Genomic DNA, 26,718 nt, shown 5'->3' with positions numbered 1-26,718 from the left:
AAGCGCAAACATTCCTTTTAATGAGACAGTTTTACTAGTGATTTTTAATTATTTTAATGTTTACTGACTGGAACAGAAAACAATATAATTTTATTTGGCCTTAGAGATAGGATGAATTGCTGTTATTCTTATTGACGTAAATAAGGAAATAGTTTTATCCAAAACAAAAATGAGTGTGTACCTCATCTCTGGGGTCCAGTAGTCCGAAATTTGCATCCAGCCTGACATAAGATGTATCTTATATTGTGGTTCAGGAAAATGGAAAAAAGTAAACAGCAGCATTAAAAATTTGGGAGTTGAAAGTATAAATACCCTTTGTAGGATGTAAAATTCTGTTCCCTGAAACAGATATGTGTGCATTGCAGCTGAAACAGAGCTCAAAGTAAAAGCTGAAATACAGCTTGCTGTCTCATTGAACTGAATGTTACCCTGTGATTGTGTGAACTCATAGCTTCAAATAGAGGATTAAGGAAGAAATATATGGAAAACAAACAAATACAGCTTTCTCTATCTGTTCCTCTAAAATATGTTTGTTTGGGGTTTTTTGTAGTGTAATGTTCCTGAATACACAGAATATCAGGAATAAATTTTAGATACTGTTACCAAAGGGAAGAATATGAGCAGAGAATTATGGGAGTAAAGTATACAGAACAAAGAAAGTATATCTTAAAAATGAGAAAAAGAACAATGATTAAAAGTCTGAAGCAAGTGAACTGGAAGGGAATGAAAACTACGTAAGCCCTCTGAAGGTTTCCTGTTTGCATCAAACATGCAAAAGACACAGTTAAACACTATTAAAATAGCAGAAACTTAATCTTTTTATCTCTTTTCCCAGCAATATACCTCCCAAATAATTTTTCTCCAGTTTGGGGTGCATGTCTGCTATTACCTGGTATCATTCCCCAAGTACTTTATATATGCTTTCTCAGCCACCACTTCAGATTCAACTTGTAGACCGCAGGTGGTGTATATACTTCCCATAAGCCAGTATCTACATCCTGGTTAAATTTAAAAATGGTATGTGTGTGTATGACAAAGATAGCAATTGTGTTTTCCTTAATTTTAGCTTCCTAGCCTCATTCTAAGAGCTGATAAAGGCAGGTGGACTTTCTTTTGAGTGTAATTTGTGCAGTCACCTGTCAATGTGTTTACCTACCAATTTACTCTGTGATGGACAAATTGGTCTTTGCTTACTTACTGATTAATCCTTTGGAGAGAGGTGAGAGGGTAAAATGAGATATTTCTTCCTGTGTGGCCATTCTCTTGCTGTACAGAGTTTGGACAGATATTTATCACTTGGTCATGGCAGACATTAGTGTATTGAGGAATCAAAACCACATGATAATGGATGAACTTCTTTAGCTATTTTTTCCTTTGTTTAATCTTTTTCTGCCCTGAACTTCATCACTGAAATCAAACCAAGCTATTGCTTATTTCACTACTAAAGAAACTTCCTGTCTTGGGGTGACTTTATGATGTGTATCCCATACTGCTGCCCTATGCCCAGGAATTAATTTTGTGCCTTTCTATGCCTTTAAACTGAGCCTGAGAGGGGGGAGGAAAACGAGCAAAACTTCTTCAAAGCAGTTTGCAGCTTGTTCAAGGTCACACAGAGATAGAGACCTTTTTTTTTCAACTGCAGCAGGAGAGCGAGGAAGCACCCGGGCTTGCTGTTTTCCAGTCAGCTTTTGGCCAGTTTTTTTTCAGGTTCTTTCTCTGGAGAGAGACTGAGAGTTGAACTTTTTTTCCTTCCCTGGAATTTCAGATTTTCTCCCTTTTCTGCTGGACTGCTTCAACATCAGAGCACATTGGGAGGACTTCCCACCGAGCACAGAGGGCCTGGCCTTGGGCCAAGCCCGAGGAGACCAAAGGGAGGCCTCTAACACTTTCCCAGGTTTTTCCTCCACAGTGAAAGATTTTATTATTTAGCATTATCTTCCTTTTCCCGTGTATTTGTTAAATAAATAGTTTTTATCTCTTTCCTTCGAGGAAAATTTTTTTTTCCCCCAACCTGGTGGGGGAGAGGTGGTGGCCTGCCTTCTCTCAGAGGATATATTTCTAAATTTGGCCAAACCAGCACACTTCCCATGGTCAGATTGACAGCCCAAGGAACTGAACTTCCTTATTGACTAACCAAAGCTGTGATAGTTTAATAGCACTTTCTTGCATCAAACTGAGAAGATGAGAGGATAGTTCAGTCTCTGTGCTCAAGCTGGTAACTTAGTTTACAAAAAATTGTTGATAACTCTTGTAGTAATTGTAATAATGAAGGATGATATTGTAATCATAGAATCACTTTAGGTTGGAAAGGACCTTTAAGATCCTCAAGTCCAATCAAAATTAATTGTAATAATGATGTCCTATTAGTTCTCAAAAGCAAAGCTGAAAGTCTTATACCTCACCTCCTGACATGCCATCATTGATGGAATTTATATAAACTATAATGAAATCTATTATTTTTACTTGAGTTAATAAAGAATTTAATTTTAACTTAAGAGTTAATAACTTAAGAGTTTCTCGGGCAACAAGACATACCAATCCTAAAAAAAAATATGGTCCCCTATGCTCCAATACTGCAGTGCTTTCACAGTGGAGAGCACTCCTTACAACAGTCAGGGGGACCTTGGGGATTGGTTGTATCCCTGAGCTGAACTGTATGATTCAGTTCAGGAGCATGAAGTAAAAAGCACTGGTGTGGAAAAGATCTTCCTGTTATTCATGGTAATCAAAAGTTTTCTGGCACACCTCAAAAAAGGTCAATGAATAAGCAGGTTTATAACACAGCATTTTTATTTCAGGAGCTAATTGCTCCTGCGTTCTTAACTACAGCAATTAAAGAAATAGGAATTTTAGTCCCTGTCATGATTATCCTTATGAATTTGCCTCAATCATTTAGAAATTCTACCCCATCACTGTTATTCATAAAGATTACTATATATGTCTCAATTAAAGACAACAACAACAAAAGACTACAATAAAAAATAATATTACTTTTGTAATACAGAACAGATTTAGCAGCTAGTTTCATCCTCAGTTTTGGCTATTTCCCTGTCACAGCCCGCTTCTTTCTTTCTGCACCGTGGCCCCAAACCTCCCCCCCAACACAAAGGGCTATGGTTTTTCAGGCAGTGAGAGCAGGAAGGAACCAGAGGCATCAGCCCTTCCTAGAGGGACTATTACCAGAGCTGAAGCTGGAGCAGAGGATGCAGCTATCACTGGGCCTTAGCACAGGGGTTAAACTGACACCCAGCTCAGGATAAGCCCCCAAACTGTCGGGTCAGCACCCAGCTGGGGCCCTTATCCAAGTAGTGGCAAAAGTCATAGAATCACAGAGTCCTAGAATGGTTTGGGTTGAAGGGGCCCTTTAGAGACCACCTAGTCCAACTCACCCATCTGCCATGGGGCAGGGAGATCCTTAACTTGATAAAGTTGCTCAAAGCCCTGCTCAACCCAAATTTGGAACGTTTCCAAGAATGGTACATCCAGAACTTCTCTGGGCAACCTGCTCCAATGTCTTACCACCCTCATTGTAAAAAATTTCTTTCTTATCTCAAACCTGAATCTACCTTCTTTCAGTTTAAAACTCTTCCCTTGTCCTGTCACTACAGATCCTGGTAAAAACTATCTCTGTCTTTTCTATAAGCTCCCTTTAAATATTGAAAAACCCATTTAAGTCTTTTCAGAACCTCTCTTCTCTAGGCTGAACAACTACAACTCCCTCAGCCTATAGGCATTTTTATGACCATCTTCTGGACTTGCTCCAACTGGTCCATGTCTGTGTTGTATTGGGAAGCCCAGAGCTCAGTGCAGTACTCTAGGAAGGTTCCACAAGAGCACTGTAGAGGGGCAAAATCACCTCCCTCAACTTAGCTACCTTTTATGCAGCCCAGGATACAGGTGTCCTTCTGTGGTCCAAGTGCGCATTGCTGGCTCACATCCAATTTTTCATCCACCACCACCTTTTCAATAGGTCTGGTCTCAATCCATTCATCCCCCAGTCTATATTGATGCTGGTGATTGTATTAATCCAGGAATAAGGCCTTGTACATGAACTTGTTGATCTTCATGAGGTTTACATGGACCCACTTCTCAACCCTGCCAAAGTCCCTCTGGATGGCATCCCTTCCCTTCAATGAATCAGCTGCAGCACTCAGCTTGGAATCACCTGCAAATTTGCTGAGTGCACTCAATCCCACTGTCTATGTCATTGATGAAGATGCTAAATAGTATTGGTCCCCATATAGACCCTGAGGGACCCCACTTGTTACTGATCTCCATTTGGTCTTCCCTAGCACAGAGGTGAGGCTGACTAGTCAGTAGGTCCTACAGTTCTCCTTTTTACCTTTTTAAAAAATGCACGATATTTTTCTTCTTCCACACACTAGATACTTGCTTACTGCCATCATTTCTCATCTATGGTTGAGACTGGCTGAAAAGCTACATCAGCCAATCCCATCAGGCCCCTGGGGTGCATCTCATGGAGTTCCATGGACTTAGGTATATTCAGGTTCCTCAAACCTGACCTTCTCCTAGGACAGGAAGGACTTAATTTCCCCAGTACCTAACACGAGCTTCAGAGATGTGGGAAGCAAGATTAACAGTGAAAACTGAGGCAAAAAAAAAGTTGAATATCTCAGTCTTCTCTCTGTTGGTTGTTGCCAGTTCTCCTGTCTTATTTATTGCAGAGGTACATTTTCTTTAATCTTACTTTTGTGGACAACATACCTGTAAATCCCTTCTTACTCTGGCTCTTGCCAAATTAAGCTCCAAATGGGCCTTAGCTTTCCTAATGCCACTCATACATATCCAGACAATATCCTGTATTCTTCCCAGGATAAATGTCCTTTGTTCATTGCATGTGCATTTCCTTCTTCCACTTCAGTTTACCCACGAGATACTTACTAAGCCGTGCTGGTCTTCTGCCTTCTTTACCTGATTTCCTATGTGGGGAAATCAAGAACTTCTGTGCTCTAAAATAAATGTCTTAAAAGAGCTGCCAGCTTTGTTGAGGTCCCTTTTCCCTGAAAGCAGTTTCCTAGGGGATCCCATGGACTGAAATGGGACTGAAATCTAATCTAAACTGCTAATTGGCTAAACGTTTCCTCTCCTAAAATTCAGAGTCCTGACTACTCATATGCTGTTCCAAATCTCTCAAGATTGTTAAATCCATCAGGGCATAAGCACTGCAGCCCAGGCTAATGCTTTTTCTAGTTAGTTAATTGGTGTCACATTTGATTGGTTACAAATGGAGAGCTCTAGGAATAAAGTAAGGAATGAATAATGGCAATGATAGTAAAGGCAGGCTCAAATAAATTTAGGGGAGAGGAAGACAGCCATAGGTGAAAATTTGAGGAGACCATGTAGGGGTGGCATATGAGAGCAGAGAACTAGAAGCACCAGAAGAATTTCTGAGATAAAATCATGACAGCTTTTGCAGGTCGAAGATGGTGAAACGGGTCAGGTAACTGTCTGTGGAACAACGAACATGTTAAACTTTCCGGGTATGAAAGAAAAAAATATGTTTATAGGAGGAAAGAGATAGAAACATGAGTATTTGAAGCCTTTGCAGTGACTGGAAGTGTATGTCCTTGGAGCTTTGTGGTGTGTGTTGGTGCCCTAAATTTCAAGCTGTGTATGTATTGAAAACAAGCTCTCATTTCACTACTTCAGAAGATCCAATAGCCTCCAGCTTACAAGGAATGAATTTGTCACTGAGTACTGTAGTTTCTCAGGCTGTTAGTTGATTTGACTGAATGCACTAAACAACATAAATCCTTACTGTACAATGGCCCATTGTTGCATGTATTGTATGGCTAACAGGCTGACCTAAACTTCACTGCATGTCTTGCCATTTCTCATCAAGAAGAGAAGCAGTTGAATGATGGGCACACTGTAGCTGAGGGTTCAGTTTAGGATTCCTGTTGCTTTGACTGAACCACTGAGGAAAAAGCAGTTCTGCTGCTTCTTAAATATGGCAATTTTTTCTGCAAAACCACCTGTATCTGTGGCAAAGGTAAGTGCTCTAACTGATGTTTTCTGAAATGTTTTTCATACAGAGGACTAAAAAGACCAGTTTCTTGTATTTTTCTGCTGCGAAGGAAGAGCTCTAAAAGCAAAAAGTGGCTTCTTCTGAAATTTATTCTGCTCTGGAATATTCATCTACATTATTGCTTATCACAAAATATGCTGAATTGGAAGGGACCCCCAAGGATCATCATGTCCAACTCCTGTCCCTGCACAGGACCATTCCCAAGAGTCACACCATGTGCTTTTGTTAAGCTTTGGTATTTTTCCAGAGCTTCTAGCTGAGCTTAGTTGGAACAAACCCACCAACAGGATTTTCTAGTTGATAGACAGCCACTTTAGAACTCTTTAAGATTCAGGAGAGACTGCCTCTCAAGTAAGCATGCTGAAAAAACGGTTTTCACTCAGTGAAGCTCTTGCAAATGTGTGCAAATAATTGATAAAAGGGAGTGAGAAAAATGGAGGCAGACTCTTCTCAGGGGTATCCAGTGACAGGAAAAGATGTAGCGGGCAGAAGGTAAACTACATGAAATTCCACATGAAAATAAAAAAATACTCTTTTTTTTTTAATGTGGGGTTGGTCAGGTGCTGGAATAGATTGCCCAGAGAGGTTGTGCAAGCCTCCATATTTTGAGATACTCAAAACCAGGCTGGAAACAGACCTGAGAAAAACCTAGTTGTACCTGTTTTGAGCTGGGGAGTCTAGATTAACCTGAGAAACTTTTTTTAAAAATCAACAATTCAGGTATTCTTAAGACTCTTTCCTGTTATTTAATTCCTTAAAATCTTAAGGTAGAATATAAGACAGGTGATACCTATATATATCACTGTAATGTGAGGAGTAGAAGGGCAGTTTTCAAGAAGGTAAGAACCAAATAATTTAATACTTAACTCATCACACAGAGACAGAGGAACTTATCAACATTACTTTTCTGGATACAATTCATGACTATATCTTGCAATTTTTAATTTTGACTTTAATGTTAAAATGGGCGATAAAATACAAAACCATGAATACAATTAGTGTATTTTCATTGTCCTCTCCTTTTGTTTGTGTTTGTAAAGAAAGCTTTTCAATTTATGGAGAGGTGTATGGAAAGTAAATAAATAATACTTATGGAAGCTGACTTAAATGTGTTGGAGTAGTTCTACACGTCACAAAGCAGTATGTGGGGCTTATATTATGAAAAGGAATAGTCTACATAAGAGTCATGATTCAGTTTTCTAATATCAATGAGAATATTTGGATTTGGTTATTGGAAGAAAATATTTTTGTAGGTAAGTTGATAGAACAATGGGAAGAAGTTCAACATTGACTATCTTATCCTTATATGGTCTCTTAAAAGCATATAGAGTCTTTTTTTTTTTTTTTACCTGAGAATTTTAGGAATTATCTTGATTTTTCTAATGGAGTGAAAAAAAATTAGTCATTTTGAAAAAGTCCGTTTACATTTTTTCCTTTTGATCAGATAGTTTCCAAGAATACCAGCTATAGTAGCTTAATTTATTATGTACTTTTAATAGTCTTAACACCTCCTTACCTTGTTGAAATAACAGTTCTCATTAAGACAAGATTTTGTCTTGATTCTTAAAGCGAGGCCTCAGGATAGACACTTCTATGTATTTTTTTTTTCACATTTAATGAGGACTCCAGTAACTGTTTTTAATAATCCAGAAAGGAGTACAAAAATCTGTTATTAATTGTCTCATTTGTGTTAATATTGACTCTTGCATCTCAGCTGGTAGGTGGCATGAAGCCAGGGTAGGAGTGGCTAGTTGCGTAGTGTAGATAGCTGCTGTGTTTTAGTGACCTAATGCTCCCTGTAGTCATACAGAATAGTTTTGATAACTCAAAGGCAGTTATGAAATTCATTAGGGGAAAAAAAGGGAATGAAACATGTTTAATGTTTGCTCTTTTGCACCTCAGTTATGTCCATAAAGTCGAAGCAGGTCAGAACTCAACCATGTTCTCCTAATACAAAGTGAAAGGCTCTCCATTTAATGAGCTTTCTAAGCTAAAAACGGAGCATAGCCAATTACTACATACCAATTTGTAGTAGTGCATCACTAGTAATTTATTCCGAGCTTCATAAAAAAAAGTCAAGAAAAAAAAATGAGCAGCTGTAAAACAATTAACATCTATGTTCTGATCTGTAGGGTCAGAGTCTTCTACTATTTCAGTGTGAGACATTTGGAGATGCTTAATTTGTAAGAGTCTGATGCTTTTATATATTGACTACTTAAGAGAAAACTTAGTAAAGCACTGATTAGAGGGGGCAGTGTTATTCAGTGGATGTTGATTCTAGACAATAAATGGATTCTGCCATGTATAGAAAAAGCAGGTGTGTTTGTTGTGCATAAGCACAGAATAACAAAACAAATTTATTTTTAACCGTACTTCCAAAAGTATGTTTTGAGTATCATAACTGATGAGGCCTGAAATGTGATTTTTGTCAGTTATTTTCAGAATGTCTGAATGTTTTTTGATAGTAATAGCTATTAGTTTTTAACATGAGAAAAATACAGTAAACTGATTCTTTGAATCCATAATGCTAAAATACTCAGGCCTTTAAAATTAGAAAGTTCCTTTGTAATATGCATTCCATTTCATGTTACATGGAAATTGTATTCCACAAATAAATAACACAGAACACTAAAAATTTGAAAGAAAAGACTGGTTTTTTAAGGGGCAAAATTTCCCTCGATTCATGTGGCAAGCAATACCGGTGCCTTACAGAACAGAACGACATAACAAATTCTGCATTACACGACCTGTTTCTTATTTAAGAACAATTCCTCTTACCAAACTATAACTATGAAGATATATTTGAATGGTTTAATACCTGAAATCAATCTTTATCAAAGTGGACAAGAGCTGTTATAGTTCATCTTTCATATTGTCTCTTGTCCTGCCAAATAGTTGCAAAAATAAAATTGAATTCAATTTTATTTTCAGTAAAAGTAACAGGAATGTATGACTTTTAAAGTACATAGAGGCCTCTTTTCTTGCAGCTAGTGAAGAAATTTGGCTCTGCAAACTTTGAAATCATTAACAAATTGTTTTCTTTGAATTTACAGAACCTCATATTTATATTGTGAATAAAAATAGATTGTCTAATTCATGAAGATAGGTTCTTTACAATCAGATGTAATTTAGATTTTGGTTGAAGTTTTGTCTTTTGTGTTATCTCTAACAGATCTTCACAAAAGCTTACAAAAAAGAGAAAGAACACAATGAATTTAGGATCCTTCATGCCTCCTACCTGCTTTCTTAAGTGTACTGGATATGCTACCTGATGCATTTCATCCCAAACGTTGAAGTACTTACTAGTTTCAGATATATGAAAAGATGTCCTTCTAATCCCTAACATTTAGAAAACTTACTTTTCATATTTGATAATTTGTGTTGTTGTTTCATCTTAAAAAAAAGTCCAAACACAATTCTGTCTGCATTTCTTAAACCGGATGGTTCTCCAAGTGATACTGGGACTTGAATTTTTGCTTTTGCTCAAATAAATTGTGGGAGAAGAAACTGAATATAACTTTTATTCATAATGCATTCTTATACAATTACCAGGAAAAGAAAAGTTATTCACAGAAAAATAATATTGATTTTGGTTTTAAATTTTCTTTTATTTTTTTAAATAGAAATGATTGGAAGTGATTGGGCTAAGTTGTTAATTTTTATTCTGCCACATCAGTGCTCTTTTTCTTTTTTTCCCCCCTCCAGATGCACATGTACAGCAGGGTGGACAGGGCCAGACTGCAGTGAAGATATAAATGAATGTGAATCTGAACCATGCTTGAATGGAGCCACCTGTTTTGAATCTGTGAAGCCGGGGCAGTTTGTATGCATTTGTCCTCCATTTTATACTGGTGACTTCTGCCACCAGCGCTTCAGTCCCTGTGAGCTGCCTTACAATCCATGTATAAACAATTCAACCTGCTTGGCACAAGTAGATGGAAATCCAATGTGCATTTGCAAAACAGGTGAGAAATGGAATAATTAATTTCTTCCATTTTCTGTTGTGCTGCAGAAAAGTTACAAATATATGTTGAATTTATTGCTACCTTTAATGTAAGTAGAACAGAATATGTTTCAAAGAACATAAAACCATCATGAATTGCAGCAGGTCTATCAGTTGTGTTAAAAGACTGGAAAGATAGCTGTCAGTTTACCTATTATTAATTTCTTATATGATAATACTTATTAAATCTATGGTGGTTTAGATTCAGCACTCAGAATTAGTATTTCTGAGTCATTTGTTACAATGACATAGAGATAGACGTGCACCTGGCCAGCAGAGACAAACTAAATTGACAAAACAGGCAGATTTAGAAAAAAATATATGCAAACTGCTGAAAGTACAAAAGCTGGAGCAAGCTGGAAATGGTTTCTTTTCCTGCCGAGCTGTCAGGAAGGCCTAGCGCATCAGGGAAGTAATATATAGTGGGTTGTTCCCCGTTTGCACAATAAGCCAAATCACAACAGGTGCTGACAGCTTCCTGGGGCTATGGCTTAAAAGACACAATCTCTCCCTCAACGTACAGGAACTACTAAGGTGGAACGGAGCAACAGTTCAACTGTACAGAACATTGCTATGCACTTCCATGTAGGAATAGAAGAATACATTAACTAATTAACAACTACACGGAAAATTTAGAAAATTTAAGTAACAGGGGAGTACAACTACTGAAACTGGAATTGGAGCAGGATTTTGAAGTCTTCACTGTTATGCCTATAAAAGTAGGGGTGTCTTAGGGACAAGGGATAGCAAATATATTAATTTCAAGTGCTACATGACAATACTATTATTTTTAATTTACTAAACTACAAAGATATGGATATAATATCTAGGAATCAGGAGTATATAATACCTTGAGGTTTTTTTACTGTTAAGGTAAAGGTTACCAAAAGCTGCTAAGGTAAAAAAACCCAAACATCACTGGGGAGGTATGCAAGTTGCTTACTGAAGCATCTTTAAGAAATGCTGTTTTTCAAAAACAGCTTTTGACACAAGATATTGATTTTTGAAACCATTTTCAGAAATAATCTATAGAGAGATATGTAACTCAAGTCTTCTCTTAACGTTCCTCAGAAAAAATTGTCTTTTCCAAACATTTTTGTGCACAGTTTCTAAAGAATCAAAAAAGCATGCAGCCAGGATTCTCAGGGAGCTTTGATAGATTTTTTAAGAATTCTTGAAGTTTGCCGCCTAGGAATCTTCTGGGAAGTAGTAGGGAATTATGTGAATCAGTAACATACATTGCTAACAAATCTTGGAAAGTCGAAAATTCAGCATTGTGAAGGGGTAAAAGGCATAATTCATTAAGTGAGTTGATCACTCATGCTAGGAAAAATGTAACCATTTATTCAGGACTCTTACCAAAAAAAGGAGAGACAGAAAATTACTGACTTTTAGCTGAAAAAAGTTTGAGGAAATCTAATTCCTCTGTTGTCTTCTTTTCCATTATTTATCTGTTTTTGTCTTGCATGTTCCTCCCTTTTTCTCCTGATAAACTTGTCAGGATTACAGAGCTGATCACAAATGGCAATCACACTGACATAGGTAGATTACTCCAAGACACTTGACTTAGTAGTAAATGGCATGTGGATTAAACTTTCCAGTAGCTAACAGTCCAGTCATTAGAAAGTTTGAGTCTGGTGTAGCAGGAATCACAAAATGTAGCTGTGCTTACCAAATTCTAACAACTTCCTCTAGAACACCATATCTGGTACAACAGGACCATAAGTTATACTACTGACGGTGGTACATATTTAGAAGGAAAAGAGAATATACACTGACTAAAGGGAGCTGGGCTAGGTCAGAGAAGACAAAAGCTGATAGAATATGAATTGGACAGAATCAAAGTTGATGTAAGATGTTAGGATGTAATTAGCACAGCAAATTGGTAGGAAGATAATGAAGTCATGATTAGTTGTAGTATGAAGCAAAACGGTGCATCTTTGTTCTCGTATGTACATTAGGGAAATACAGTTGTCTGATTTTGCTATAAAGACTTCTAAAATTCTATAAATACCATTAATGTAAAACTTCCTCTTGAGCTGTTTGCCCTAGATGGAGAAGTTTTCTTCCTCCAAGGAGATAGATTATAATATTTGTGTAACAAAACTGGGCCCTCATATCATAGATCATGGAACAGTGTTTGACCATGACTTAAATTGTCCACACAAGCAGCTTAAACAGTTAAAAAAATTATGATCTCTATAACTGCATGATGGTATATTCAAAGTTGCAAGAATGTTGTAGGGAGGGCCATTATTACAAATGCTTTGGAATTACTACTGTAGAACGAGTTTTGGAATCACTGACGTTGAACAAGTTTCCCAAGAGGTGTACAGAAAACTGCTCTCAAATACTTTGCCAGTAATTGATAAGCAAGAGTTTGAGCAAGGCAAATGGGATGACATGGGGGTTTGAGCTGTTAATCATATAGCCAGCATTGAATCTCCTTAAATACTACACACTAAATGCAAAGAAAACAGGAGGAAATGAACAACTTAGGGCAAATAGCAGAATTTTTATTGCCTAATTTTTCAACATGCTTTTCCAGTATTGGAGAATTCCATCCTTAGAATTAATCTTAATAATAGAAATGAAAATTTAGTGTAACGGAAGAGCAAGGCAGGACATGTAAGCAAAACTACAGAATTTAAATAATGTTGAAATATTTGTAGCTGAGCCTCGGCCACTATTCGTTAATTTCCCAAAAAGTCTACATGAAAAAGATCCAAAGAGCAATAGGCATTAGACCATGCTCTTGTAGATAATGGCAAGCACAAAACTCTTAATTTTGTAGAGGCAACCCAAAAGAAAGATAGGACAGTTTGGTAAAAATAGTGAAGCTTTCTGATAACAATTGTGTTCCAAGACAAAAAAAAATTACTGAAAAAATGTATTCAAAATCAAGGAAAACTATGAGATGGCATACAACTAGAGTGCAAGATCAGCTCTCTGGCTAGGACTGGTGAAAAACAAGTTTAATTAATTAATGATGAAATGGGAGATAACAGTTTTTACAAAGTGTGAAACCTGTGTAACTACCAGCACATAAATATTGCAGAGAATAACAAGATAAAATAATTTGCAGCCATAAACTATGGGCCAGAAAATACCTAGTGCTTTCCTAATAAGACTTTAACAATGATTTATTATTTTATGAGAACTATTAGTAGATATAGGTATAGCAGCAAGGCAAGCTAGTAGGAATGGCAGATAGAGTTGTTGCTGACATAAAAACAGGAAGAGAAGGACAAGATTGTTGAATTCAAATGGTTCCTAGAATTCCTGCTTCTTAGAAGGTAGAAATGAATCTCTTTGTAAAATTAGATGTAGAACTTCCCTCATTAGTCCAAGTAATGATGGGATGAGCTCAGGATGTTTATGCAGCCTCCTTATTACAATGGAAGCAATCTTCCATATACATGTTAGGTTGTGATAGAAAAATTATCAGGACATGCTACATATTATACATTATGTATTGCATACATATAGAGAGTGTTCATATCAAAGCATTACATACTCTTTTCAGAAAGAGGGATTATTTGGCCAGCATTTGTAACATTTTAATGAGTTATGGTAGAAGGGATATTAGAGCAATGGAATAATGTATGTATTGTTGAAAGAAAACCTGGAAATGTCTGGATTAATGTGACCATATCTAGATGTCCACAGTATTACATTAAGGAGGTATTATTTTCTGAGGCACTTCATTTCACGCAAAAGCAGACATACAAAGTCAAATGGCTAATGCTATAGAAATATTTATGTCACTCTGCCAACTATCTAGGCAGCTTAGGATAAATCTTTCAGGTGGTAGACAGGCTAAGTTCTTTACCAGTTGCCTCTTGCTGTTTTGTTATTGCTGGAGAGATTTTTTAATTGTTTGGGGTTTTTTTTAATCTGCATAGTTCTGGGAAGTACACAGTTTTAGAGAGGAGTAAAAAGAACAGGGAGCAGCAACATGTCACTACAGCACACAAGTACACAAAAGTTTTGTCACCTTATTTGTGCTCGTTGCAGCTTTAAAGATATAAAGGTAGAAGCTGAGAAGTTTAAAAACTGGTTTATGCAAAAGGAATTGCGTGGGACTTAAGTTTAAAACCATCAGTTTTATGGTGTAGGAAACTTACATGTATTGTTCCAGGGAAATCTATGAAGAGGACTCATCTCTTAAGGCAAAACAACAGACACAGTTTTTACTGGAATTAGACATTCTATTTTTTCTTTATATCCATAAAATATCCATGTATTCTTTCTAAAAGCAATACTTTCTTGATGCTTCAAGGTAATTTCTGAAGTCCGTGTTTTAAACAGTTTTTTCCAGGACTTTTTCACCTCTTTTATCAGTCTATTCTCAATAGCTCTTTTCTATGACGCCTACTCTTTGTTCTAGATGCTAGTGATTATTTTTATTTGTTCTATTGCATCTTACAGTGATGCCATGAAGATTTTTTGCCTTTTCTTTTATACCCCTGTTATACCTTTTTACAACTTCTGTATTCCTAGTGCTTTTTGCCTACATTCTTGGACTTGTTTGTTAAGCTAAGAGACTAAACATTACAGAAGCTTCGTAGCTAGGGATCAGTGTGCCCCAGACCCCAAGGTCCTCTCCAGAACATATAATGTAAACCAAGATAGAACCATCCAGGGGAAGGTTCCTTGGGGAGGGGGGCTCACTTGAGCCTCTCATTGGGGAATCTTTGATAGATATGCTAATTAGTAAAACCTATAATGTCATACCCAATGTTGGGGGGGGACGGGGAAGAAAGACACGGACACAGAGATAGATTCGGCGGGGTGCATCTCGATGCATATGACCTGGACGTGTACACCTAAGGATCCTTAAAATAAATACCAAGGTAAAATCCCTTTTCCCCTTCTAACCGTGTATGCCTCTTGATTTTAAGACCAGGAAAAGGCATCAGTTGCTGGCGACCACGAAGGGATCCTAAAGACCTTGAAACTCGCAGTCTTGGGTTGGAACACATCTTGCTTTGCCCGTCTCTTTGCCAGCAAATTACAGAGGGGCCGGAGCAACAATCTAAGACTGTGACCAGGACTTTAGGACCCAGCACGGAAAGGCATCAACAGCTAGAAGTTTGAATTGAAGCAAAATATGTTTCAGCCCACATCTGAAACAAGGCTAAGTGAAAATTATCATAATGTACAAACTTTATAATACCAAGCAGAAATAATAAGTAGCTGATGAAAACCAGAATTTATTTCAATTGAAGTTTGCTATCATCAGATTTCTGAGCCCTTCAGTGCCAGTTTCTTTTTCAGACACACACATACATAATTCACAGAGGGAAATAGCCTTTTTACAGTGCCTAATATTTTACACACCTTTGATTTTGATTTATGTACCTACTTATGTAATGCTGAACAACCTAAGTACCTGAACTAATGATTATGGGGCTGCTATGATATCTCTGCTGTTTGCAAACATTGGTTCATAAATAGTTCATGGTAAGGAGACAAATATCCATGATACTGTTCTGATGAGCAAAACAGTAGAGGGCTTGTGGCAAAAGAATCCTGTTAGAATCATGTTACCTGCAGAGGTCAATTCTGTAGTATTTCTCTGCAAGGGAATAAAGAGAAAATTACCATAACTGTGACAGCAGATATTTAGCTTCTGTACTCTGCATATTCCATCACTTTGTAGCTCCCGGAAGGCCCATAAAGTTGAGAAATACAGGATTTCCTATATTTCAGAGAAACAGAAGTAAAAATAGCATCTGTCTCATCTTAAGTAACAGCTTTCCAGATGTTTCTTGACCTCATAACATTAAAGTTACTTTCACGCCATCTGAACAATTAAAAATAGAGTGAAGTAAGACTATATTTTTAAACACAAAGAATTGTAATAGCTTTCAAATGTTTTTATCTCTGTTAATTTCTGAAAGTCTTGAATATGTTATGTTACTACAAAAATTGTTAACCTTTATGAGATACTTCCTCAAATATATTTATACATATTCAATAAATTCACAAATAAATGTTTTAAACTAATTCCTGTATCCCTTTGATTTAAAAAAACCTATTTGGATACCAGCAATACTTGTGAAATTCTGTTTACACCTTCAGTTTTTCTAATGTGACATAAAAAACCAGTAAAATATGTTTGACAAATAAAAACCATTTTACAGTAGTAAGCCTGTTATCATGCCAGTAATGTCATGATTTCCAAAATACTTTTATACAGTAATATTTTTGACATATTAAACATTTTAGAGCAGTTCCCCTCATTGTCTTTTTATTTACTCTTGCAACACATGAAACAACTTGGAAATGTCTCTGCATTTCTGTAAAAATTACACCCCCATATAAATTTTAGTTTAAGTGTCACACATCACAGCTATGTGTGGCAGCAGTTGTAGCTTATACAAAATAACCTAATGTATTAAATTGCCCTTTAAATTGTGTATGGATATCATGTAAAATACAAGAGTCCTTATCTGTTAGACTCATGAAGTATCTCATCTTCAATCAGCACTACATAAATAAACTACCAATTCTTTTTTAAACCAGTTCCATTTAGGAATGAGCGTTTTAACTAGTCTTCTGAATTTGAAGGTAATGTAATTGGTGACTGCTCAAGATTATCCCTAAAATAAATATTTCATTAATACCTTATTCCTAACACAGCAGTATTTGTTTTGAAGTTTGACCTCTTCTGTTTGTACAAGAGGTGTGCACAATGTAGCACTGCTTTCTTTTTGTAATTTACTCTGAAAACATATTTAAGGTCTGAATTAAAGTTGGCTTACTGTCATATGCTTTTATTGAAACATCCTTTCTAAAAGCTTCATAAATTCTAAATAGACTACAACACAGACATGCAGAAAATATGAATGAAATATTTTGGGATCCTTTTAAGAAGATTTGTGTGTTTCTGAATAAACATTTTAGTTGAAAGCAGGTTTTCATTAAATCTTCTCTTAAAATTGCTAGAAATGCTAAAAATTCCTTAGAAAAAGTCACTGCATTAGTTCACAAGTTTTCATTGTGGATCAAAATATCATCTAAGTAGTTGCCTGTAATTTTTAATAGTATATGTCATTATGAAAAAAATATAATGATTTCTTTAACAAAAAACTACTGACATAATTGGTCAGTAGATATAAGACAATAGCGTAGTAAATACTTAGATTGCTCATTTCATAATGTAGTAGATAGCTAGTAAAATTTTGTGATGAAAATGTTATTTTTTTCCATTCACAGGAAAAATAGATAAAATATAATGCCTGCAATATGTTTGCTTATTTTATGTCTTTTCAAGGCATTGATATGTTGCTATGGGCTGGAAAAATATGTACTACTGCATTCAAAAAATGTGTTTAAATAATGCTTTGTATATTCCCTTCTGTACTATTTACTTCAAAAAGACCATAAAACATTCATAACCAGTGAGGATGACAGGCAAAAGTAGAATGAGCAATGCCTCAATTTTCCATTTTATGTATTCTAATCTGATAACTGTGGTATTTTTTTTAAGATACTTGCTTAAATATTCTATCATATCACAAAAAAATAAGAAGCTATTTTGTATAAAAACTGTTAACATTTTTTTTCAGTTTTGCTTTATCTTCACAACCCTTCCATGATTACCTTATAAAGCTAAAATATGTCTATATGTATATTTATAATGTTACATTGGTTTACCTTCAGTGTGTGCTTTTCAGTGAAGTTCCATTTTCCCTGCCCATCAACACAGCCTTCCACTCAGTAATCAAATTTAGTTTTAGAAATTCCAAGCATCACAAATAAATGAGAAATTACAGATGCAGAAGTTGACTACAAATAGTCCTGTGAGTCCCAGTCTCTTACATTCACTACGTCCCCCAATTTCTTAATTAAACCAGAGTTAGAGAAACATGTTATCATCTTTTCTGCCCTTACTCAGTGGCACTGGATGGCATGTATTGAACAGCTACTGAATATTTTGTGTCAGTGACTTCTGTCTACTCACACAACCAGGCCTAGTACTTAACTTGGTCTGTGGTGTACTAGTTTACAGTTCTGTTACCTTTCTTTTTTCCTTAATCAAACTACAGGCAGGAATAGATGAAGGTTCAGCAGCATTAAGATGCAGATTACACATGCTACAGCTAAGAAATGTATTTGGATGGTTGCTCTGGTTCAGGCCCATTTGCACATAACAAACTAAACCATTCAGAATACAAAGCTGCCTGTGCTGAGGGAGATACTTCAAATCTGTACAGTAGGACAGAATTTTTGTCCCCATTATGACAATTCTTTTACTGTTTTTTTTTTTTTGGGGGGGGGGGGGGGTTGGTGGTTTTTTGGTGGTTTGTTTAGTTTTGGGATTTTTGGTTTGGTTTGGTTTTGGGGTTTTTTTGTGAAACCTACAAATAGGAAATAAACGAGGGTATCCCTTCGTGCTCAAGAAATTTCTGAAAAAGAGAATGACATCATAACAGCGTAAGTGACTATAATTGAAAGGTTAGTTTGAGATATGTTCCAGGCTTTATTTTTCCCACTTTGTTGCAGACATTGCTGTGAAACCTTCAGCAAATATTAAGACCTCATTTCAGTCAGGTCTAGCCCCAAAAATTATTGAATAGAAATAATCCTGATAAGAAGAAAATACCAACTGCTTTGATGTGGGCTCATGTTTAGATCATATATTGGAGCACAGCAGAGATTTCTTTCTACAGCTTTCCCTGCAACTCTCATGAAGACACTTATTTCTTCCAGTAATGATTTTCTCTAGATAAAAATAAGCTGTATTATTCTAACAGTGGTCTTTCATTATTTCCCCACCTTCGTTAAGTACTTTGAAAATCACAAATACATAATATTAAAAAAAAATATATATTATTCTTATTTGGGTATCTAAAAAAGTACATATAACAATTTTTGCTTATTTTTTAACAAAAAATGCTGTAAAACCTTTGGCATATTTATACCAATATATACTGAATTTCAATGGCTTTTTAAATGTTGTTTTAATTTATTTTTTTTATTAAACCCTATTAATGGTCTTTATTCAACCTGCAATCAGGATTCGCATATTAGTCATACAATGCAAATAGTTTGCTCATTGCAATGGTTTAATTTCTCCATGAATTGAAAACAAATATATTGAATTAGTGCAAAATTCAACTAATTAGCTCTAGTGTCTCCACTGTATGTATAGAATTTTAACACAAGTATGCATTTAGCAGAACACCTATTTATGCAAATGCTATAAGATGTAGTATGCTGTCTAAGAGCAGAAATAAGGTTCATGTGTCACTGAAAAGCGTCTTATTTCTCTTTAGTAGAATTTCTGGAACATTTACAAAGGCAAATGTAATGTATTAGGCAAGTAATGTACTGTGCAGATAAGATCTTAATCACATTTTTTCTTCATTTAAATATTAAAACCAGTTGTTTTTCTTTCTCAGCTACTGACTGCTTTGAATAAATGGGGTCCCTCTAAGTTCCACTACTCTCTGTAATATACTAATTACTGAATTAGCTTTTAGTTTCTGATTTTGTCCCATACTCTCCAAGAAAGCCTTTTCAGTCCCTTAAAATGGATTACATTTCCCCAGTATATTTAGCTAGGTGCTCTATCCCAATCTGTTCTCTCTGGTTCATTAAAGTACAATAAGACTTCATATACTGTCTGGACACTAACTTGTTGAAGCTAAGGAACAAAAATAATCAGAGAAAGTACTTTCAGGGTTACTTCTACTTGTAGTCCTGATCTTAGGGTCAATGAGCAGAAAGGGCTGGCTCCTCCAGAAGCAAAGGTCATCCAGGAGTGCCAGGCTGTCATGGCTTTCACTGTCTGGCAGTGTCTGAATGAGGCAGGCAGGGCAGGGCCACTGGCTGTGTCCAGGAACAGCAGAGTATGCCAGATCGCCGGTCCAGCCTACAGGGAATGGGGCAGATCCAAAGTCAATCCAGGGAGCCTGTATGTAGACCAAAGTCAGCATACTGGTAAGCAGCACATGCCTAGGCACTGGCCATGGCTGCAACACAGCTCGGTCAGATACCAGGGCAAAGAGCTTCAGCTTAAATGCTCTAAAATGAAGAGATAGCCATTGCTGATGCTTCTCTCAGGCTTTTCTTAAACAGCTTTGAGTGCAGCTCAGGTTTCCCAGGCCTGCCACTTTCACTGTCTGAGTTAGTCCTGGGCTCAGATAGACAAACCTCCAAGAGAATCTGCGACCCTTTTATTTACATCAAGTAGTAGATTTCATTCATTCACAGTTAATGAAATCTGTGTTTCAGGATTTGAGGGTACTTACTGCGAAGTTAACAGTGATGAGTGCATCTCCCACCCATGCCAGAATGGAGGTCTCTGTGTGGATGGGGTCAACCACTACAGGTCAGGAAAATTATTTGAGTAACAGATACACAGTATGATACATGGATTTTTATCATCTAGCTTTTCCTTTAGTACTTTGCCTGTCTAATATTTGCTGACCTTCAGTGAAAGGGGGGGAGCGGGGGGTGTAATGTGTTTGACAGTTACATTATAGTCTAAATCTTCTTGTGTGCAAAAAGTAATACATATACACCATAAATATGACCCCAAGAATTTATTGTAGGGCCAATTGAAATCATAAGAATCTAATTTTAAAAAGCAAACAGTTGTTGTTAGCCCAGTTACAACAGTACAATCAGTCAGAGTTGAAATTAATAGAAAGGCTTCATGAAGGATGTAGTTATAGCTGTTACATAAGAAATCTTGCAGTTAAGTCTCTTTGGTTATGATTACCCTCACAACATCTGTCTGCATCCTATGATCAGTGATTTTGTTCGTTCTCAAGAACTGGCAGTCTTATTGCAAGTCACTGGTATCTGGAAGTCTTTGTCAGGAGAACTATGATGTTCACAGTGGGGGTTTTCTCATCTTCAGTCTCAGGCCTTCTTGGGTCCTCTAACTCACCAGCACCCCCAAGTCCTTCTCAGCAGGGCTGCTCTCAATGTCATCAGCCTGTATTGATACAAGGGTTGCTCTGACCCAGGTGCAGTGCCTCACACTTGGTCTTGTTAAACCTCATGCAATTCCCACGGGCCCACTTCTCAAGGCTGTCCAGGTCCCTCTGGATGTCATCCCATCCTTCAGGAGTGGAACACAAAAGGCCAGTATTTGTAATACCATGATCATCTCAGGGTCTCACATACTCACCATAGATGCCATTCCAGAGCTGAAGGGATAGCATGAGACGTATCAGTCAGTTGGCTGCAGGGCAGGTGTCAAAACAAGTGAAAAGCAGCTCAGGCCAAGGCAAGTTCTAAGTAAGCCCTAGAACAGTGGGGTCAACGCCTGTGGCCTTCAGCTAAGAATAATAAAAATCTTATTTACTGGGCTTCAGGTGCTGGACTTTTTGGTGCTTGTTAAAGTACTGCACTTTGCAATTATCAGTAAAAAGCAAACATGATTTTGGTACCATTTAATTAACACCCCTCAACATCTGCCATGTTTTTCTGGAATCTTTACAATGACCTAAAAAGTAATGTAGTGACATCCTTTTTGCTAGATGCTCATGCCAACATGGCTTTACTGGGACCCTATGTGAAGTGGAGATTAATGAATGCTTATCAAGACCCTGCAAGAACAATGGAACTTGCCTGGATCTCATAAACAGGTTAGTTACTACTAAATAAAACATGTTTCCCTGATTTCCTTATGTTAATTCTAGGTTTGGATGGAACCTTCACCACACGACAAGTTAAAATGGAGTAAGTAAATGCTACTGACTCAGTTTTTTGTTTCTTATGTGACCTTAAAGGAAGACAGACGGGAGAATTTCTTCATCACAACTTGTTCTTTTCCTCCTTATTTTTTTTTTTCATTTGGAAAAAGACTGAAATAGAAGAAAATTGATCTTGAGTTAGACTGCTACAAGCCCTGTGTTTGTTCAACAGCACTTCACAAGTTATTCAGAGACTTGTGCCAGTAGATCATTAGCCCTTAAGTCATTCCTTATACCTTCAGTTAAAATTACTGTGCCAAATTTTTCTATTAATTTAACAAAAAGTAAATCACCGTCTTTGCTTCAGAAACATGGAAATGAGAAAATTCTGTTCATTATTTTAATATGGATGAGGATTAGGGACACCAACTTGGCATCAGCAGATACATACGGCTTTAAAATATTGCAATAGATCCCACTGTTACTTCTGTTGACATACCTGATTTTCCCTTTTCTAAAGATTCCTTTGTAACTGTGCACCTGGATACTATGGGTCTCTGTGTGAGATGGATGTAAATGAGTGTGAAACTTTGCCTTGTTTACATGGAGGAAGCTGCATCAACAGGCTTGGAGGGTATCGGTGTCTCTGTCTACCTGGATTCACAGGTATGATCTACTCTTTACCACAGCCAAGAAGCTTATTTCACGGGTTTTACATGATTTTAATAATACAGCAAGAAAAAAAAAAAAATCCTTATTGGAGCATAAGTCAATATTAACTTAAATAGAATTTTATCTAATTCTTTTGAAGTAGCTCGATTATTTGTATTAAGACACCCATACATTCATTTGAAATGAGTTATTGTATAATACAAAGAAAAACAATGTGTATTCCTTTTAATTCAGCCAGGAAAAAAAACTATTACCATAGATGCAGAGTAAATTTTGTAAACAATGAAATGCTACCTTGTCATTTGAATTTGCACAGAACCATAGCAGCACCTTGACCTGTTGGATCAACACCGTTGCCTTTAGTGTTAATCTTTACGTTTTTACAGAATAATGACGAAATATTCAATGGCTAGAGATGCAGTAAAATTTCTCTAAAATGATGTTGACTTTTACTTAAATGCTCAGTCTGCTGCTGAATTAGTTTATACATAATGTTTTGATAGATCCGTCTTAAGTAACATGAAAACACACGGAATCATATGACTGTAGAAATATTTACAGTTGTTTCCTCAAGCTGAATCATTTCTGCATTCTTTCTGCATAAAATGTTTTTTCCTATCTATTCCAGCCTGTGATGAATGTCACATAATGTACAAGATAAAAAAGGATGCAATTTGCATCCACTGAACTGAGAGGAATGTAATTCTCCACAGAACAAAGAACAAGTACAGTTTTGGGTCTATATATATAGCTGTATATCCTTTCATTCACTACAAATCTTAGTCCACGTATCACTTGTGCACTGTTCTTCAAAATTATCCTTGAAATTTCAGCAAAAAATGAAAAATCTATATAATTTTCCTGCCTACATTTTTAAAGCCTCCCTCTGCAATATTTTCTTCAGATGGCCTCTGTTCTAAGTAGTACTCCTTGGGTGTCAAGAGAAGCTTCTGTTCATTAGGCAGTGGTGCTGCAGATATAATTTCTAATTAATAAATGTTAAAAGAGATGTCTTAACTTTTATGTATACATTTCTGCAAGAATTCCTTGTTATATACATAAAAGATAAGGCACCTGCGCATGAGTACTTAGGAGACTGTACTCTGAAAAGGAACAAGCAATCTGCAGGTGTGCTTCTGTTGTGATTCTTCATTATTGACAAAGCAGTTTGACTTTAGTGCTTTCCCCTAACATATATAACCAACAAAGATAAGACTTTGGGTTTTGTTGGGGGTTTTTTGTGATTCTTTTTTTCCAATTAGCTGTAATAATTGTTGACTATTACAAGTAGATATTTTTGGTACAAATCCTGTTAGTATATTTACAAGGACAGTTGTTTCCTACTTAGTGTTAGTTATTTGCTAACAAGGGTACTGTTATATCAAAGTGTCTATCAAACACTGAAAAATTACTCTAGTGACAGATTGCCCATCACTTAATTATAACCAGTAACTTTTTTTCCCTCCCTAAACTGACACTCTTTGGACAACTACAATGCATTGCACCACTTAGATTAAGTCCAGAATAATTCATGCAGTAAAAAGTGTAGCAGTTGAACTAAAGTTTTAAAATGAAGAGTCAGTGTTAGCAGGCCCAGAAATAAGTGAAAGTAATTTGACTTCAAAATGAAGTATTTTCAGAGCAAGACATTGCTTTTCTGGATTATGAAGCAAAAAGCACATATGTTGAGTGTTTGTTTCCCTGGCAAACATACAGAATTTTAAATTAGTTCTCTGAAAGTTTGAGTTTTTGAAAACACTATCTAACTACAAAATAGTAGTATTTATGGTACTGAATTTATAACAGTATAGCAAGAGTAATTCATTTAAATCTTTGAAAGATAGTTGTACTTCCACTTTCATCTTCCTTAATTTCATCAATTTAGGAACAACTTTTCTGTCAAGGACCAGTCCCCTTTAAAGATACATGACAGTGTTAATTGTTCCAAATGATCAGTTGAATTAAAAAAATATTTTAATATACCCAGAACTTTAATCATTAACTATTAAAGTATCATACACTTATAAATGAATGGAAACTGGAAACAAATTACAATATGTTGAAATGGTTAGTCCAAATTATAGTAATATATTTCTTTTTATTATTAAATCTTATTTTAAATTTATTAACTTTTATTAGACATTCTGACTTTTTTCTGGTCATCATGTAATTTACTGTCTTAGGGAGGGCAGTCTTTAGACACTGATCTCTGTTGCCTCTAAAATTTTGGCATATAATGCATGTCTTAAAATTTTAATTTCTCCGTGAATTTATGTTATGTTGGATTTATTTTACATGATTTATAACTTTATTTCATTTTAAATAGATGTTTAACAAAAAATATATTAGAAATAATTTTTTAACTATTAAAATATAGGTTTTTTTCTCCACACTGCTAATATAAAATCTAATGCTTTGCACATCACATAGACTCTTAAAAGAGATTCTCACAGTTCAGATTAAAAATGCACAGGTGTATTCTGTCATGATTTCACTGGCAGCAACAATAGTCTTCCTAAGATCTAAATACCACTAATGCACCCTGGTTAAAATCCTTATACCAGATACTTTGGAGAATAAAACTTTGGTGATCTTTGATGATTGGGCATGTAAGAAACTGGTTTTTTCCTGGACCAAAATATGAAGTAAAGTGATTTCATAAAGCAGTTCTGAAAGTCCTAAGTAGAATAGCTCTTTACTCAAGACGACAGCTGTTACTGCTTACTGCTTGTACATTGGTGGTACCAGAGTGTTAGATATAAAAACATAAAATGGAAGATGCCTTGTGAGTCACTGAATCCAAAACTTGCTTTTTCTGAACAGCCATTTGTTGGCTGGAGTAATGAATGTTAGTGGTTATAACAGTAACTGTTGAATTTACACTTCAAATCTAAAGAAACAATCAATGAAACACTTTGCTTTGTAATGTACCATCTATGAGACTTAAGGTCCATAGAGGAAAGGCATTTTGAGTAAGAAAACACCATGCATCCATAGTCTTCTTTTACACCAAGATAGCCTTTGAAATATAGCCTTACTCAGGGACTCCTTTTCTCTATATGATTCCAGAATCCTTTGATTTTGTAAATGTTACTATAAATACATTTGTTCATAATCTAAGGACATCTAAGGCTATCTCAAAATTATTTTGGCTTGATAGGTTACCAAAGTTCTTCATTAGGGAATCCGAAGATACACTGTAAACAAGTGGAACTCTCATGACTGTTTGTGGAATTATAAATCAAATGAAATTTAATCAGCAAACTAAAACTAGAAGCAAAATATAATCTATGAGTACAGCTGTATCTTCATTGATACAAAATGGTCTGATGTTGCATTCTGACTGCACAACTACACAATTATGTCAAGAATAAAATTAGAAAAAATATATATCTCCATATTTCAATGAGTTCGATATTAAAAAATATTAATGAAAACACTGATATTAATTTCACTTCATATCCTAAGTATAAAGTTTTAGCAGGAATAAGTAATTAAACACAATGTGTTACAATCGCTTGCCCTGAAGGTCACTTTCATGACGGAGGTGTTAATGACTTCCAAATCTTGCCATCTGAACAATCTTACATCAAAATATAATGCGGATGACTCAGACATGCCTCAAGTGAAGTAATTTTCATGTTCATGAAAAATTTATTTTATATTTAAATATAAACCATAAGTGTCTGGGTCATCAACTCTGCTGCAAAATGGATTTAATAATACAAGTTTTTTGACTCTAGAACTTTGTTAGTTTCTAATTGCTTAAATTGAAAGGATTCTAGGATTACCAAATTGTGACTGCCTTCATTGAAAGACTTGATCATTCTTAAGGCTTTACTTTCTGTTTTTCTTCATTTGAGGTTAAGAATTTAAAGGTCTCTGAAAGACTAAAGAGTTTGTGTTTTTTTAAATGTGTTGGGTTGACCTTGTCCTGCCGCCAGCTGATCATCTAGCTGTTTTGTCAGTCCCTCTCATCAACAGAATAAGAAAAGAAAGTAGAGATGAAAAGACTCATGGGTGAGTGACATAGAAAGTAACATCGAGTCCACCCTCACTAAGTTTGCTGATGACACCAAGCTGTGTGGTGCAGCTGACATGCTGGAGGGAAGGGATGCTATCCAGAGGGACCTTGCCACACTTGAGAGGTGGACCTGTGGGAACATTGTGAAGCTCAACAAGGCCAAGTGCAAGGTCATGCATGTGGGTCTGGACAATCCCAAACTGGAACTATTGGCTGACAAGAAGGTCAGGTCAGCACGACACGGCAATGTGCACTTGCAGCCCAGAAAGTCACCCATGCTGTGGACTCCATCAAAAGCAATACGGCCAGC

General features: G+C 36.1%; 1 protein-coding gene across 3 annotated transcripts in view; it reads left to right on the top strand.

Annotated features, from left to right (window-relative positions):
• EYS (eyes shut homolog) overlaps positions 1-26,718 on the top strand; it is an 855,823-nt gene that overhangs the window by 383,647 nt on the left and 445,458 nt on the right. For all 3 annotated transcript variants that reach the window (XM_032104713.1, XM_032104714.1, XM_032104715.1), the window contains 4 exons: positions 9,755-10,014; positions 20,301-20,397; positions 21,557-21,664; positions 22,233-22,378. In XM_032104713.1, the coding sequence (XP_031960604.1) occupies positions 9,755-10,014; positions 20,301-20,397; positions 21,557-21,664; positions 22,233-22,378 (611 nt within the window). The remainder of the gene's footprint in view (positions 1-9,754; positions 10,015-20,300; positions 20,398-21,556; positions 21,665-22,232; positions 22,379-26,718) is intronic.

This window comes from Corvus moneduloides, chromosome 3 (genome assembly GCF_009650955.1).
Source record: "Corvus moneduloides isolate bCorMon1 chromosome 3, bCorMon1.pri, whole genome shotgun sequence".
NCBI classification, from domain to species: domain Eukaryota; kingdom Metazoa; phylum Chordata; class Aves; order Passeriformes; family Corvidae; genus Corvus; species Corvus moneduloides.
This window is presented reverse-complemented; position numbering and strand designations above follow the sequence as displayed.